The sequence below is a fragment of the Leptinotarsa decemlineata genome, unplaced genomic scaffold (assembly GCF_025532065.1).
Source record: "Leptinotarsa decemlineata unplaced genomic scaffold, Ldec_3_MD MMD2_tig00026336_RagTag_RagTag, whole genome shotgun sequence".
In the NCBI taxonomy this organism is placed as follows: domain Eukaryota; kingdom Metazoa; phylum Arthropoda; class Insecta; order Coleoptera; family Chrysomelidae; genus Leptinotarsa; species Leptinotarsa decemlineata.
Genome location: NW_027412692.1, coordinates 4,879,472 through 4,898,375, shown reverse-complemented (window position 1 = coordinate 4,898,375; position 18,904 = coordinate 4,879,472). Strand labels below are relative to the sequence as shown.

Sequence of the window (18,904 nt, the reverse complement as noted above, 5' to 3'; positions counted from 1 at the left end):
AATTAGATTTGTTTATGCATGACATTCAATAGGTACTGGAAATAATTATTTTCATTAAGTAGCTATGCGTCATCTGATTTAATAAATAATTTCATATTCATCGTTCAATTTCATTAATATATATAGAGCGTTATTTACTAGAATTTTATTAACCTAAACGAAATCTTTATGGGACTCAAATGCAACCACACAATGCGGGTGTTCTACCAAACAATTGACGACATTAACATTATTATATTCACGGTTTTCACTTGTCATGTTCGAAACCACATTATATGGGGCACGCGTTTCGTATTGAAAGGATTGAATCTTAAAAATGTTATCATTATAATGACCTTTGATTTTTAATTTGTAACAAATTTTGTCGAATCAACCAAAATGATTTATAGAACATAGCTTTCTCACAGTCGAATGCTTATGAAATATAAAGCTAACACGTCCTTTTGATACTTTTACAATGTCAGCTAACTCACACAACTTCACTTTTCCATCATTCAAAACAATTTTTATTTTATTTTTTTCATGTTTTCTGGTGTTACTGCCCCATTTGGACATCCACTGTGTTCTGCATCATCCGTGTTTCTACGACCACGTTTGAAGTCAGCAGACCAACGTTTAATTTTTTTTCTGATGGAGCGAATTCCTTATAACACTTTTCAAGTCATTGCTTCTCTTGAACGGTAATTTTCCCATCAAGAAGCAGTATAAAATTAAAACACGAAATTGTTTTTGATCAATTGTTATGAAAATAACAAAAATTGTGTCACTCTTAGCCAGGGTTGGCAAAAACCATGGTTTAAAAAAAAACAGTTTTTTTTTGTTTAAACTGGGTTTATTTGGTCTAAACCAGGTTTATTTGATAAAAAATATTGTAACTCTAAATTCAATTAAAAAATGATTAGTTCAACTTTTATTTTTATTTACACACACAAAAAAATTGATTTATCAAAAAAAACATCTTCAAATGTAATAATATTCAAAATATTCGAAAATACAAAAATTGTTATTGCCGCAGATGTATTAAAAACTTTAAATAAAAACACCAGTTTGGAGGCTTTTGCTATACCCAACCTGTTTCGAGGTTTCAACTGCACTAGCCCAAAGAAAAAAAAAATTTTTCAATGCCAGCCGAAGACGCTTAAGTTGTGTGAAGTTGTCAATAACATTAATGATGTTAGTATCAATATTTTTGTGGCTTTTCCACCACTCAATCGGTCTCACTTTTGAAGTAACACTGTTTTCAAAAAAATGTTTTGGAAAAGGTACACTTTTTGCCTGAAACTTTAATTACTGGCAAAATGTCAATTTCAGAATACTTTTCTTTTGCAAAGTCCAGTGCGTTTGATGCCTCTTCCTGTGTTGAATCTAAGTAAGGAGAATTTTCCCTTGGGTCAAGCATATATGATAAAAAATGTGCTTCTGTCATTGTCATTTCATACCGAGAAAAAAATTTAAATATTACTAGTGTAAAGTTGCAGTTGTTTTAATTATAAGAATAATTTAAAATATGTTAATTTGAAAATTCAAATATCAAATTTTTATTTGTAGTTTATTGAGCTGCAGTTTTCATTATTAGAATAATATCAACAACATAGAGAGAAAACCCAATAAAAAATCAGGTTTAGTCTTAAAAAACCAGTTGGTTTAAACAATGGTTTCAAGCATGTTTGTTTAAACCTGCCAACCCTGCTCTTAGCACAATAACTCACAAACTCATTAGTAGAAAATCATTAAATTTCAACAGCTTTTTTCAAGGTTAGTACTACCTGAAAATGCAATAAGACTAGCGACTAACGCCAGGAGTAACAATGAATATGAGATAGGATGTTCACATTGAGAAAGTTACAAAAACCTTAAGAAGTATGCTGTTCAAATTCAAATATTTGAGTAAATTGCTTGACACTCACCTCTTGAAGATCATTTATTTCGCCCAAGTGGAATCTCGCATTCAATATGCCATATTGAGCTGGGGTGGGGTCGCTGCTATTTACCTGAAAAAGTTAGAAACAGTACAGAAACTAATTCTGAAAATTATGTATTGAAAAGAACCAACCTTCTCTAGCAATTTACTCTTTTCACAAGCAAGAATATGCATTTCTTAGAAATATACTTACGCATATACACAAAAATAAATATCTATTGAATAATATCGACCACGAACATTTTACTAGGAAAAAAAAGAATATCATGTTGAAACATCTCTGAGCAGTACAAAAATCGGACAACGAAATATAACTTACCTCATTCCAAAAATCTTCAATTTTCTGCCCACTGAACAAAAAATGAATATAATGAATATAAATTCTTGTCAAATGTTGAAAAAAATTATCAAAAACTACGTATTTGACTTGAATCGAGATCTGGTTCGCTCTCTCATCGACTAACTGACCTTCTGAATCTTATGTTATTATTAAATTTTCGTGTGGATCAATATAGTTTGTCAATTCTAATAATTCGCAAATTGTTTGTTTACTGTTTTTGTGTATTGTTAACTTTATCGTAGTCATATCTAAAACAAGTGTCAAAATGTTATGAATCAATATAGAAATTAACAAAGTGAGACCAATTCGAACCACTGTATATTGTAAATATAAAAAAATGTAAATTCAATTGTGCAAATCCCACGCGCTACTGTAGTTTTAGTGGGAATTCCATGTTTATTCACATCTCCATAACAATTAATTCTAGTGTTGATTATGTAGTAACATTTTTTTGGTAAATACACTTATTATTATTATTATTATTATCTATGTGTTAGGACCGAGACTTTTCAACCCATGTAGTATTTATTAATTTCAGAGAAAAGTAAATTAAATCTGCATATTCTTTGGCCTGTCAAAAGCCTTTGTTGCTGATAGTCATACATTGTCACTGAAATCGATGCAAAAACTTGTGCGAAAGGAAAATAGATGAACTCGTCCAGGGATGGGTTTGGTTTGGAGGCCCTGAAGCGACGAAGAAGTGGAGGCCCCTTAAAAATGTTTTTCATAAAACTTGAATTTTTAAGAAAGAAAGGTTTTGGCTTTCTACTACTCCATCTTGATACAGAAAAATGTGGGAGTCTTCCAAAGGAAGGAAGGAAGTAATAAATTTTAAAAGAAGTATCTGTATACATAGATGTGTAGATCATGCAAAGAAGTAACCTGAAACAGTTATTGTGTCTGAAACTTACTTTTTTGCATGATCTACACATCTATGTATACAGTTACTTCTTTTAAAATTGATTACTTCCTTCCATTCTTTGGAAGATTCCCACATTTTTCTGTATCAAGATGGATTAGTAGAAAGCCAAAAACTTTTTTTTACAAAAATTAGTCACTCCTAAAAATATAACCCTTTTAAATTGAATTTTTAACGTTCCGCTGAGAAAATTAAAAATTTTCAAGGGAAAGCGGGTGAAAATCGACACGTTTAATAGATAGTGTTGTTTAAGAATTTCATTTCAAGTAATATAGTCAAAGAATTTTTAAAATTTTGAGCTTGAAGAAGCGAGAAGTTGGAGTTCTTTTGAAGGCACATTCTTGTTTGTGTTTCCTACTGTATTAACACGCTAAATGAATATGTAATAACAAAAAATCGAATCTATTGAAAGTATATGATGGAATTGGCCGATTCTTTATGAAAATCTATAACTAACGTTATCAAAAAACACTTTATTGTGAGTTCTCCACTGAACAGTTTTACGAAAAACGTAACACGTCTAAAGATATGAACTTCAAATGTTCAAGCCTGTCTCGAATATACCTACACAGTGGGTTGAATGGACTGACGCCTATCAGAAAACAACTAGTCCACTGGCTAATACCACGAACGGCGTTGAATTATATTCGACAGGCGTCAGTGCAGGAATCTTCACAGAAACTTTCCTGCATATGCAATGGCAATACAACTCAAAGAGTCGATTCTCAATTTTGGAACGGGCACACTTACAAACCGGTTTCGGGCCCATTAGCCACTCGTCAGTGCAAGATAGTTGCTATCATTGATCTAAAGTCAATGATATTCCATAATTCTTAGAAGGTCATCCTCGTTTCGTTCAGGTTTGGAGTCCAGCTCCCCTACCCTTTCGACTGATTGTTGGTCTCAAGAGGGACCAATGGGTTCATGACATGGTATGACGGCATGAAGTCCTTAGACATCAGTGCCGCCCTTCACGGGATACCCCTACCTGGCTGGGGTGGGAAAACTTATTATTATTATTCCATAATTGCTTTCGACTCAATGTAAAAGACGACGACGAGTCATCCTAATTTCATTCAGGTTTGGAGACCAGCTCCCCTACCCTTTTGGCTGATCATTGGCCTTGAGAGGGACCAATGGGTACATGACTGATGGATGACGGCATGAAGTCCTTAGACATCAGTGCCGCCCTTCACGGGATACCCCTACCTGGCTGGGGTGGGATGGATGAAAATGTTATTCATCCTTTAACGGGGGACATGAGGGCCTCATTCGACAGAGTGTCGGGGCCTTCTATATCGGGAGGGGTCGTCTACAGCATAATCTGTGGCTTCCCTAACTAACGGGTTTTCGTGAGTTTCCGTTTTTTCGAAAACTCTCTCATTCCTCGACTGAATGGACTGCCGAATGGAGGGCAGCTGCAAATCTCTGCGGATGGCTTCATTCCGCACGAACCAAGGAGCATTCACAATCATCCTAATTAGCTTATTTTGCAACCTTTCCAAAATGGAAATGTTGGACGGAGCCGCTTGTCCCCAGACGCCTGAAGCGTACATGATGACAGGCTTGAACATCGAGTTGTAGATCATGATTTTGTTTTTTAAACTCATTTTGGATTTCCTGTTGATCAGAGGGTACAGACTGGCTATCCGACCCTCGATCTTGGATTTAACGTACATAATGTGCGGGTTCCAAGTGAGCCTACGGTCTATTAAAAGGCCGAGGTACTTTACCCGCGCTTGCCAGTCAATCTCCCTTCCAGAGACTCTCACTTTTCTGGCCGGAGAAGATAGTAATCTTCCCATGGGTTCCATAATTGAAATTGTTTCAGAGTATTTCATTCCTCGTCCGAACTTGAAGCGAATAACAAAAATGTCACTCCATCTAGTGGACGAGGTACTAACCAACTGCATATCCGAAATTTGCCCGATTCCTCTGAATAAGGAAGAAACACTTTCTTATTAGTCAGTGGGCTATGCTTGAAGACAGGCAGTAAACAAATCTATAGAAATTAACTTTAAATGTTCAAGCCTGTCTCGATACGAATATACCTACACAGTAGGTTGAATGGACTGACGCCTATCAGAAAACAACTACTCCACTGGCTAATACCATGAATGGCTTTGAATTATATCCGACAGGCGTCAGTGCTGGTATTAGCCAGTGTAGTAGTTGTTTTCTGATAGGCGTCAGTCCATTCAACCTACTGTGTAGTTATATTCGAGACATGCTTGAACATTTAAAGTTCATTTCTTTAGATTTGTTTACTGCATGTCTTCAAGCATAGCCGACTAACTAATAAGAAAGATTTTCTTCTTTATTCAGAGGAATCGGGCAAATTTCGGATATGCAGTTGGTTCATTTCTTTAGATTTGTTTACTGCCTGTCTTCAAGCATAGCCCACTGACTAATAAGAAAGATTTTCTTTTTTATTCAGAGGAATCGAGCAAATTTCGGATATGCAGTTGGTTCATTTCTTTAGATTTGTTTACTGCCTGTCTTCAAGCATAGCCCACTGACTAATAAGAAAGATTTTCTTTTTTATTCAGAGGAATCGAGCAAATTTCGGATATGCAGTTGGTTCATTTCTTTAGATTTGTTTACTGCCTGTCTTCAAGCATAGCCCACTGACTGTTAAGAAACGTAACACGTGTTTCGCCATACAATGGCTTCTTCGGGCGTAAAGACAAGCAAAACAATAAGTGTTGCGTTTGTGTTAAGCTGTTTGGTGAAAATCTCGCAGTGTTTTTTGAATAAGTTCGCTATTGAAAGATACAATCAAACCCTTAGAAATACAGTTATTTTCTAAACGTAACAAAATATTTGATATAGGTACTTTGCCAGTACCTTTTCATGAGAGTCGAATGTGTGGCATTACTTCTCGTAAAGACAGATGCAACTCAATGAACAATAAATACTAAGTACCATGTAAACACTAATCCCTCTTCCAAACAACCCCGTATTGTTTGTGTTTTCGACAGATGTGACACATTTTATAACAAATGTAACGTATTTCAGAATTTATGGAAAATGAATAACTTATACACTTGGTGCAATTTTGTTCTGATTTGTGGAAATATACAAGATTCGATAGTAACTACAGAATTTGTAATACAATTTACTTCAAAGGAATTCTAATGTAGTTCTCAAAAATGAATTTAAATTCGAAATTTCAAAATTCCGACTTTAATCTCGAAATTTCGAGATCAAAATCGGAGTGTCCAAAATACAAATAATAAAAACATATGGCTTGAATCTCGGAATTTCTAAATTACGGAATTAACCTCGAAACTTCAAGATTAGACTCGAAATTTCTACTTCAAACTCCAAATTACGACTTGAAACTCGAATCAACGACACAGTAATCTGACTTGTCCAATAGCACAACCTCATTGCCAGTTAAAAATTGGAAATCAATGTATTTTATATTCTGAAGACGCTAACTTGGTCGGTGAAAGGCGCGTAGAGAAGAATGTTGCAGCTCTGGTGTATGGAAACAGTGTTCATTTTGAACATTCAATACATTTTGCATGAGTATTGTAATGTATGCACGCCTAAGATGAAAAACAGAGGTTGATCTTCAGCCTCTTCCGTTTCAGTAAATATTCACATATTATTGTATCATTCAAGGAATGAAGACCTATTGTTATTTTTATTATTATTATTATTATTTCTTCCACCGAAGTTTCGCTGATCAGGCCCTATACTCCCAAGCCCCGATACATTTGAAAAGGCGGGCCTGCATTATCAACCAAAAACCACTCTCCACACCATGGGGTAAGTGATCATTTGGTCCGAGAATCATGTGCCCTGAGTAAGCGCAGTGAGCCAAGAATGGCAGCACGCTGCATCTGTCCGGCTAAGATTTTTGCCTCAGTGTGGTAAGCCGTTATGATTTTGAGATTCGAGAGTACAGAGGCCATCATTCCACCAAGGAATCTAATAATCAGAACAACCATCTTTACACAGTGGTCTGAATAGAGTCTGCGGAGATTTTCTCTTCGAACTCCGCAGACTGCCTTAGTGCGGAAAACCGGTATGATTTTGAGATTCGAGAGATTTTTATTATTATTTCATACTCTCATATGTATATTATCCCCCAAAAATTCAGATCTGACTCTACTCTTGACTGAAAGGAGAATTAACTCAATTCAAATTTATATAACATCCAGTACAGAAAAAGCTCTTAGAAAAGATGTGGCACTTCGCCATTCCATTTAAAATTTCCACTATAATTCATACCCCCCGTAAGGGTTGAGCTCCATAAAAATATTTCTTAAAACAACCTTTATTGAAAACTGAAATTACTGTATGTTGATTTTAATTCAATGTTTATTGGATTATCTAACTTTCAATTATTAAATAGTAGTCTCCTTGGTAGATTTCTATTTCAATTTTGTAATGTTTTTCTACCCCACCAATAGATGGAAAAATGATTTATGCTTTGTATATGGACAAGAATACAAAGCCCATAGAAGCTAAGAAGTGGCACTTTCGTGTCACGTGAAATTTTTAGTACTTACCCTGACCACCAGAGGGCAATGACAGTATGATGTCAGTATTTTATGTGATTTGGAACAGAACTGGGTAGCAATAGCTGACAAACCAGGCGGCTTCTTAATTTAATTTTATTTTGCCGTTCAACCCGACTCAGACATGATCCGGCAGACTGGTCGTCGGCAACTGCTAGCCACGTGCTGATAGCTACCCAATTCTGTTGATACTCACAATAAATACTGACATCGTACTGCCATCGCTATCTGGTGGTCAGGGTAAATACTAAACATTTTACGGGACACGAAAATGACACTTCTGAGCTTCTATGGGCTTTGTTTTCTTTGTACAGATTTTGTATATAGATACAAAATATAGACTAACCTTTGTATATAGTTAGTCTATATACAAAGGACTTACCATTTAAATATTGTGTTTTAATGTTGTTTCAACAGCATTTTTGCTTTCTATCCACCAATTACACTACCACTATACCGAGAGATGTCTCTACTGGTATAGCTTCTTGTATGTATGCATTGTATATAGGGTTAGTCTAGTAGGTGGTTTGTGGTTAGTCTATCTATATACAAAGATGTATGTATTACTATCCCGCTTATTTGGGTAATGTTTTTGCTCTTAGTCTTAACCGATAAAACAAAGACCATCTCTTTTATAATACATCGAAATCCTTCGAATACATCACTACTTCGAAAGAAATGTATTTTTCTATTTCAATTCGATTTCTTGTAATGAAATAATATTATTAATCTGAAAAATGTGTACCTATAGTATATCAATATTGCATAGGTACGCTTACACAGTGAGAATCATCTTTTTGAGTGATATGAATGCAATATTTCAATTCAGTTACCATAAAATCGAATATTGAGAGTGCTTGTGGTTGTGTTACGCTAGTTGCACACACACCGATTTTGGATGGCCAGTATAAAATCGGCTGATATTTTATTGGTAGTGGGTGCTTGCACACTCACCGGATTTTTATCGGTCAAACAATCAGTTGCTTTTTTGTCTTAATTAGCACGCACTACCAAAACGAAATTTATGCGTAGTAACTACAATTTCACCGAGCATTCGAGACTGGAATGGTCGGTAAAAAACCGGTGAGTATGTAAGAGTGTATTTAGTCATGTACGCCACTACTTCCCGGTACTGCCGGCGATACAATGGCAGTGAACGGCTGCTCACCGGTATTTTACCGGCGACGATCACCGGTCGGTGTGTGTGCCAGGTCCCGCTTCCACATGTGGTTTACTATTGGAATTTGGACGACCGGTACAAAGTCGGCCGTCCAAAATCGGTGTGTGTGCAATTAGCGTAACGTTAGTTGCACACACACCGATTTTGGACGGCCGATTTTATACCGGTCGTCCAAATTCCAATAGTGAACCACATGTGGGTACGGGACCTGGCACACACGCCGACCCGTGATCGGCGTCGATCACCTATAAGCATGTGTGCAAGATCTCGTTACCACATGTGGCTCAGTATTGGAATTTGGACGACCGGTATAAAATCAGCCGACCACAATCGGTGTGTGTGCAATTAGCCTTAGTTTTCAAATCTTCCGATTATTTCGAAGTCTTGTTAACACATTTCAATTTCAGCTCATCGATGTTTATATGGTGTTCACAATCACAAAATCAATATAATGCTGACCCAAACGGTTAAGTTCAAAATATTTTTATAGATACCTAAGAGACGTTAAGACCTACAATTTTTATAAGAATTTTCGGCTGAACCGTCTCAATTTTTTTTGTAACAATATTGTTGTTTCATACATAAAATAAGTAGCTCTCTGAAATTGAAATAAGATGCGACAAATTCCATCTATATTGAATTTTCATCTCTGAAGAAGGCGAAAGAAAGGTCCAGACTTTGAATCATATCTTGTTGCAGCAAAAGGACTTTTTCCACACATTTCAACTTGTAAAAACATTCATAATATAGCGAGGACTCTTTTTATTGTTTTTTTATTCCCTAAATTCATATACTTTTTTACCGCAGTAAGAAAAATAACTGCGTTTAATCGAATCATTTGATATATGTTCAGGGGATCCAAGACTATTGACTATCATTACAATTTGGAGTTGAAAAGAAAATAATAAAAACGTATTCACTTTCTACCTGTGAAAAAGTAAGCTTCACCTGTGTGCAGACAAAAAATATGTTTATAGACTGGATTTCACAAACGACGTGAGTGCTCAGGAAAAGATAAATAAATGTAAATAAATAACTACTTTAGTCAAAACAAACCATTTCATTGTCTGTTACTACCTCAATAATTTCATTACCAAACAAAACACTAACCTGCGTAATCTGGATTGTATTGACATTATATTTGCCGTCCTTATTCTAGAAGAGGAGGATTCTAGAATTTAAGTCGTAAATACAGTTCATCGGATATGAGCTATGGACAGAAAGATGCATAGAGATTGGTTTTCGCTTTTCATGAATCCACTCCTATATCTCTATTGTTTAGAATGCAATTCCAAACATATTCGGAATATTTTAAATTATTACAGAAGTATTTCAAATGACCAAAGTAAGATTTATTATTCTCGTAATCAAGCTGATTCATTGAAAATTATTTTCAAATTCAGATTTAACGTGCATCCAATAATTACGTGTGTCGGAATAGGGAAAGAGGTCCTGCAAAATCTCAGCAAGTCTAAGGGAACAGTGTGTCATTCAAAAGTAAAACTTACGTCAACTTTTTAACCCGAAGAGTATAAGTAATCAGGTATGAAAATAATGAATGCCCATGAGTGAAAAAGAAACAGGCTAGGTTGTATCGCATTTTTTACCTCAACTTTCAAAGAATTTGAGTATTTGAGTGAATTCGTAAAATGCAATATGAACGTAGTATTTATTACTGTCCTTTTATTTGATCGGTAATTGGGCTGAGCTATTCAGTGGTATTCAGTTAAGTTAAGTACGTGAAAATGAATCTGATTATTCAGAAATTATTATTGAGTATATTTCATGTGACCTCACTAAACACAAGAGAGGTGATTCAAAATGTAGAAAAAAACAATTCACAGACAGTAGGAATCGAAATTATTTTTTACACAAATTCTGTGAATTAATAATCAACAACACTATAAAACCATTATAGATTCAATATTAATATCTGTTTTTCCGTTAACCAGATGTCGCACCCCTACGTACGACAACCCTCAGAAGTCGAAACTTGTGCTACAAGGACTAACGAGGTCTTACCTTTTAACATGTGATTCCTAACCAAAAAAACACAAGTCAAAGACAACTATGTTTTTTATAATTTTTACTGGGCAAAGTTTCCCCACATCATGGACTACTTTGCCTCTGCTCATGAAATCAATATAAAAGTTACGTGAGGTGAAACTTTGCCAAAATTGTCTGCAACAAATTTTTGAAATATTTATTTATTGCTTTCATCTTGAAGGAAAATGCGTAATATGCAACGTTTATTGAGCATAATGTACAAACAGAATATATTTTTTCGTAAAAAAGAGTGTATTAAAATGTATGAATGGGGAACTTCAAATTTTAGTAGCTAAGATTATATGTTACTCAAAATGTGACTGATCTCACCACAGCTTGGAGACATTTTAATGTCGCTCGTGCGTTCATACTGAAAGCTAGTTCATTCATAACCCAACCTGGTATTACTGATGAGATCTACGGAAAATAAAAACATCTCCCTTTCAATTCATGAATGCGGTACTTTTGAGCTCTTGTTACATCTAATAAGTATCTGTGTGTTCATTGCTATTTTTTCAGTTTGTTTTGAAGACAATAAATTCTCGAAACAATATATTTCTTATAAAAATGAGTTGTTTTTGTTATCTTTGTTATACCAACATACAGAACGGAAGTTTGGTAATAATATTTTAGGTTATATTCGATACTCTGCACTTTTACACTCGTTCAGATTGATTGAAGATCATAATACACGAACAAAAAGGGAGAATGTGAAAAAAATTCTAGAAAAAAAAACATCACCTTCAAATAATTGAGAAACGATGTGGAGTATTTCAAAATATTCTTAATTCCCAAAATAAATTCCCAAAAAAAATTTTTGATCTGGCATCACGTATCGATCATTCTCGAGAGCGCCAGAAAATGGATTGATTAATGAGAGTAAAATAGAAAACTAAAGCTAAATGCACACACACCGATTTCTTACCGGCCATCCAAATTCCAATAGTGACCCACATGTGGCAACGGGAACTTGCACACATGCTTACCGGTGATCGACGCCGATCAGCGGTCGGCGTGTGTGCCAGGTCCCATACCCATATGTGGTTCACTATTGGAATTTGGACGACCGGTATAAAATCGGCCGTCCAAAATCGGTGTGTGTGCATTTAGCGTAACGAGCAATGTTGTGAACTCGATTCATTCAAACGATACACAGTCTGAAAATATACAATAATTGAATGTATAAAGAAAAAATCTTCGCTTACTTTTTAATTTATAAAGAAAGCGAGAACATTTCAATGTCGGCTGGTGATAACCTAAACCATAAATTTCATCCGCATTCTAAAAATTCTAAGAAAACTTTAAAACTTCCGGTGTTGCAAAGTTAGGTCAAATCCCACAGAATGGTTTCCAGCATTGCCATGAATTTTTCGTAATATTTCTTTGCCGTGAGAGTAATTTGAAAAAATTATTGTCCAAGAACAATCCAATCAAAAATAAATATTCGGTATAACCTTCCAATTTCAATGAGTAGGTTAACCCCGTTTCCATTTTATTAGGAGGATGGTAACTGACTGAAATTTTTGAAAGTTTCGCAAATTCGTAAGTCTGTCAACTCAACGATATTACTATGATAATACTTATTACGTCGTGAAACAAACTCTACACATATATCATTTCATTGCTATATTTCGATTGTGTTCTATTCCTTGTATATATAGCTTCAAAACTGAAAATTGCGAAATTCTCGTCACATGCTTTTATATAATGCAGAAACAAAGCATCACTGATGAAAATATACACTGTTCATACCCGATGAATTTATATTTGCCGAGTTGTTTTCGAATCGATCGTAACTTCCAGAGCCATCTAGAATAATCATCGGTACTATATAAGTGGGAGCTACGACGTAAACCGCGCAGTTTGAGTTTGAACACAATTGAGAGCTAAGAAAATCGTTCAAAAGGTGAAATTAGAGTGTTAAAATGTCTCTGCTACCATTTTTGTTCGACGATGCATACTTGAGACGTCCTTCGCGACTTCTAGACCAGCGTTTCGGCCTCACCCTGGACCCGGAGGATTTTCTTCAGCCGCTGACCATCCCAAGGTCTCTCCTGGTATGTCCAGCCGGTTACGTGAGAAACTGGAGATCGGCATCTTCCCAGCAGGATTCCGGGTCAACCGTAGCCTACGATAAAGATAAATTCCAAGCTAATCTCGACGTGCAGCAATTCAAACCGGAGGAAATTTCTGTGAAATTAACCGGGGAAAACACCGTTACCATCGAGGGTAAGCACGAGGAGAAAACGGATGAACACGGACAGATTTACAGACACTTCATCCGCAGTTATACGATTCCAAAAAATTGTGATATGAGTAAAATCGAGTCGAAATTGTCGAGTGACGGTGTTCTCAGCATCACGGCTCCAAGATTGGAACAGATGGATGTCGAACACAAAAATATTCCTATCACTCAAACCGGGGAGCCTGCCAAAGAAATCAAGAACAAGGAGGCGGAAAATAAATTGAAGGAAAAGTAGAGTATTTTTTTCGAAATATTTTGAAATATGTTTGAATAACATTGTGAGGTTATCAAGACTTTTGTTATAATATTATTGCAACCTTTGTTTATTACTCGTATTAAGGGAATATAATTATAATAACGTGATTTTTTTTTATTTTCCTCTTCCATTAAGTTTAGAATTCCCAAATTGTGGGCTTACCGAAGTGAAATGAAATGTTTGTGTAATTGGTTCAATTAGTTTTGCTCTTACAACCAATAGAAAAATGAAAGTTTGTGAAAAAAATTGTTTCATAGCTAGGTGGATAACAAGAAGAAAATGATATAGGTATACTCAGAACTAGCCCATTCAATAACAAATTTCAATCAATATTTCCGTAAAAACGATGAAAAAGTCGGTTTCACAGAATTTTTTTCAAAGCCAAATGATTAAGAAGAAAATTACTCTGTTCATATATTATTCGAAAATTTTGTAATCAATAATTGTCTATTCAAATAAATGTTCTTGTTGAAATTTCTCGTTATTCAGGTAATAAAATTGATTCGATTTGGAAATAAATATTTTGTACTCATATCGATGCATTCAGCTGAGAATATTCCAGGAAATAATCTTCACGAATACCACTCCTACAAATTTTTTCTTATCAAAGTCCGTTTTTTCAACCCTAACTTTATTTTTTAGCAATACCTATTAAGCGAGCAGCAATCGATAAAACCATTCGTCCTTCGAAATCATGGTTTCATTATGCTGTTTTCTCTCATGGCATTGTTGAATAACAAAGTTTTCGTTGAGAAATGGAAATTCATCGATAACATTTTGAGGTCCTGTAGTCCATTTAGCCACAGTATACTAAAACTGCTAAAACCAGTAGTGTCACTGTTGTGGGAACCTTTGATGTTTGTGTCTTACAGCTTTTTTTTTCGGGACTACTGCGCATCCATAATTATCCGCCACGAGTGGATTTGTCAGACATTTGATACACTGTTCCATGTTCCATGTTTTTAGTCGCTCCTTGTCTGTTTGATTCATATTTTACAATCGATTTGAAAAGAGGTTACCGAGGAGCTGAAGGGACTTGCAACTTCAAACATAGCTCAGAAGTGGATGATATACAATATATTTGCATACTGTGTGAAACAGATGGTAACTCTGCCCGTATCGAAACAAAATTTGCTAGTTGGTTTTAGGTAGGATGGCCCTTGTAACTTGATTCCTGTTCTCTAAGGAACATTCCATAAGGATTTTTTTCGATATAATTCAATACCCATCATAGCATTAGAAAGGGGAGTAGTTGATCAGACAGGTGTTTGCCATAACAGCCTGTATGGGACTAGAAATGGGTGAAACATCGGTTGGCAACAACTATCATTCCTGAAATATTTCCCAAAAGATATCTAAGCTTGATACCAGTGTATGAATATAATAATGACCAAAATTTTGATGGAAACAATATACCATAACATTCATCAATAAAATACTTCTTAGAAAATTTGGATTAGTGTAAAAGAGTTGCACTACAAATAATATATGAACTATTTTCAGTTTTCTTAACAACAGCTCTTGCTATACTTCTTATTCCACGTTTGTCGTTCTAAATATTAAAAGCTTTTGCAATAACTTATCTGTATCGATTTAAAACTTTATACGACACTTGGAGAAACTATTTTATTTTTTATAGTACTTACTTAATTCAAGAATATTCGATATATGCTTTTTAAATAAATATTTCATTGACTATTGTTGGAAATGAGTGTTGACATATTTTTGTTTGGTTAATAACATCCAAAAAATGTGCCACAAATAAGAACAAAACAATTTAATTGAATTATTCATTAAGCCCTTCGCTCCTTCTATTAGATACTCTCATATGAAGGTATATTTTTCCCCCAAATTCAGATATGAATTCGCCCTTGACTGAAACGAGAATCAACTCAACTCAACCAGTACAGGAAAAGCTCTTTCAAAAGGTGTGGCACTTCGCCATGCCATTTAAAATTTCCACTATAACTTCTACCCCTCGTAGGGGTTGAACCTCCTAAAAAATTTCTTAAAACAATCTCCATTGAAAATTAAAATGATGCATGTTGATTTTTAATTTAATGTTTATTGGATTGCCTAATTTTCAATTATTATTGAATAGAAACCTCTGAGGTAGATTTCTATTTCCATTTTGTAATGTTTTTCTATTCCACCGAAGTTCACCTCGATCAGTAGAGGTGTCAGCACCAATAATTTTAATTTATTCATCAACGTTCGCAAAGTTTTTCAACATAGTCTAGAAAATCTACAAAGTATCAATGTCAGTACAGTGCGAGTTTGGCCACACTCTACAAAAAACATCCATCGAAAAACACATCATCTCGGACAAATTTCACTTTTTGCCATACAAAAAGTTATTGTAACGTGTAGAGAATTGGATTTAGAAGTTCACTACACTTTTCGACAAACTACGAGCTACTGAACAAAATTCACCACACTGGGACATCTTAAAGAAAAGTAGTACTACAATTAAGGCATAATCATTCCTCGGGATCGGAGCCCGGAGATTGAAACATGTCGTCTAAGAAGTATTTCATGAAAAGTAAACCTAAAGGCGCGTCCACAATATGTCGAATGTTCCGATCGACAGCGGTCGATCGACACAGTCGACGTAGTGTGGACGTGTCGATCGAAAAATGTAGAGTCGAATGTAGCCCGAATGAAATGGATTTTTCCTATAAAACGTGGTATAGCAAAAACGCATCTGACATGGAATAACAAAAAAAGGTAAATGACAGCTAAACGTAATTTTGTCAATGGTTAATGAAGGCAATTGATGATGGAAATGGTGGTTTATATTTCCTGGATGCCCCTGGTGGAACTGGTAAGACATTCTTGATGTCATTAGTTTTAGCTACTGTTAGTGCGAGATTCAACATTGCGCTTGCAGTTGCTTCTTCTGGAAAAGCAGCCACATTGTTAGAAGGATGCCGTACGGCTCATTCAGAATTAAAATTGCCGTTCAATCTCCAAACTATTGAAGAACCAACATGTAATATTTCAAAAAACTCCGCAATGGCCAAAGTTTTATCAGCATCGAAAATCATCATATGGGACGAATGCACAATAACGCACAAATGTATTAGAAGCATTTAACCGAACATTGAAAGATCTACGCATGTTTTGAAGGTGCAATGATTTTATGTGATTTACGCGAAGATACTCGAACTAAAATTCGAAGGTGAGGAAGTTCTCATTCCGAGTATCCCGATGATCGCAACCGATATGCCTTTTGTGTTTTAAAGACTTCAATTTCCAATTCGTCTTGTATCGCCATGATCATTAACAAATCACAAGGCCTATCCTTGAAAGTTTGTGGTCTGAATCTGTAAAATCAATGTTTTTCACATGGTCAATTATATGTATGTGGCATGTTCACGGATCGGAAGACCATCTGCGTTGTTTATACTCTCGCCTGATAATAAAACAAAAAATGTCGTGTATCACAAGGTGCTCAACTGAAGAGTGCAACCTAAAAAGAATAATTGAAATACGTGATTGATAAAAAAATTAAATTAATAAAATCAAAAATGTGTTTTTTATTGCCTCTAAGGCGGAACGAAGTTCGCAGGGTCAGCTAGTACTTTATAAATTCAGTTGTACTGTACTTTTTTCTCCCATTAACTATGTCCCATTAACTATGTCGAATCCAAAACCTCCTGGAACGATATACATGTTGGTTTACAAGCGCGGACATAAATACAGCATTATCAGCAGCAACAGGAGCATCTTGATCACTCATTTTGTTTTTGTTTTGCTTGTTTTACTAAGTATAATTTATTTAGAATATTTCTCACTCACTCTCTTTTCACTCAACTACTCACAGTCGACTAATAAAATACATCCACACAGCAGTATTATGTGTGGACGAGGCAACTGTCGCCTGTCGTTCGACATTGTCGATCGACCTTGTCAATCGACATAGTGTGGACGCCCCTTAAAACTACAGACATGCCTCCGCCAAAGGAGAAATCCAAGCTCTGCAACCCCAACGCGTTGGGACTTATACAGATTCGAGTACTACCATAGAAAAATCACGGTCTGCAACTACAGAGGAAAAACTAAAACCCAATACTCCGAACACATTTCAAAGGAAATATATTACTGAGCAAGTTAAGGTGGATACATATCCCCTCTGGACACAAACAACGCAAACAGCAGATTTATTTGCAAATTTCTTTCATTCCGTTTTTGTACTGATACTGCTACATATAATTATGATACTTCAAATGATGAATATTACTGGAGTTTTATCCCAACACCGAACCGTTAATTTAACACCTCGACACGTGTTTCGATCACCAAGTGATCATCTTCAAGAGGAAGTTCAATCAACGACCCACCTATACGGTGTGATGTTTTTATTCTTCCTCAAATATATTTCACTTGAAAAAAATATTGTATTTCAATTCGATTACCTACTTGTATGAAGCATAATATTAGTTTATCTAAGAAATGTGTATTGTTTATCAACATCGCATAAACTTACAAAATGCGAATCATCTATTTAATAGATATGAATGCAATGTCAATTCAATTACGATAAAATCGAATATAGGGTGTGATTGTGTTAGTTTTCAAATCTTCTGATTAGATACTCCAAATTTTAACATATTTCAATTTTAGCTCATCGATGTTTACATGGTGTTCATAAGCACAAGATCAATATTATGCTAGCCTAAACGGTGAGGTTCAAAAAGTTTTTGTAGAAAGGCCATAAGATTTTCATGTTTTTATGAGAATTTTCGGCTGAGCTGACTTGAATATGTTTATTTTTTTCGGCAGTTTTCTTGTATTTTTTTGTATCATACATGTTTCATACATAAAATAGTGGGCTCTCTAAAATTGTAATAAGATGATGATAATTTTGATCTGAATTGAAAAATTCACTTGTGAAGAAGCCGAAGGAAATGTCCATTATATTTCACTGCCTCATCATTATATTATCAAACAAAACACTTACCTGCGTAACATGGATTAAATTGACAATATATTTACCGTCCTTATTCTGGAAGAGGATTCTAGAATTTTACTCGTAAATACAGTTCATCGGATATGAACTGTCTTTCATGATTCACTCCTGTATATCTGTTGTTTAGAAAGCAGTTCCAATCATATTCGGAACGTTGATGTATTTGCAGAATTATTTCAAATTGACCAAAGCCAAACTTTTTATTTCCGTAATCAAGCTGATTTATTAGAACAAATGACAGTAACTTCTACTCTCCCAATGAAACTCGTGCTAATTTTTTTTGTTAAATCGCCGCTTATTCTTACCAACGACACGGCACTAATACACGAAGAATCAAATCCAACGTATGATTTTGATTTTTCAGTGGCGTAAGTAATACATTTTTGATAATAAAATGATTCGTACGGGTTGCAATGTCTCCCCGACTCAGCACGGGAATCTGTTGCGACGTTATACAAATCATTTAATTTTTATATATTTATAGACAAGATAT

General features: G+C 35.2%; 1 protein-coding gene across 1 annotated transcript; it reads left to right on the top strand.

Moving 5' to 3' along the window:
• Window positions 1–12,775: 12,775 nt before the first annotated feature.
• LOC111517487 (protein lethal(2)essential for life) lies at window positions 12,776–13,546 on the top strand. Its single transcript, XM_023173699.2, has one exon. It carries the CDS (start codon window positions 12,864–12,866, stop codon window positions 13,416–13,418), a length of 555 nt encoding a protein of 184 aa, XP_023029467.1. The 5' UTR covers window positions 12,776–12,863; the 3' UTR covers window positions 13,419–13,546.
• The last annotated feature ends 5,358 nt before the right edge of the window (window positions 13,547–18,904 follow it).

Excerpts from the sequence above, each read along its gene's own strand:
- LOC111517487 (XM_023173699.2), top strand. The coding sequence starts at position 12,864 with ATGTCTCTGCTACCATTTTTGTTCGACGATGCATACTTGAGACGTCCT.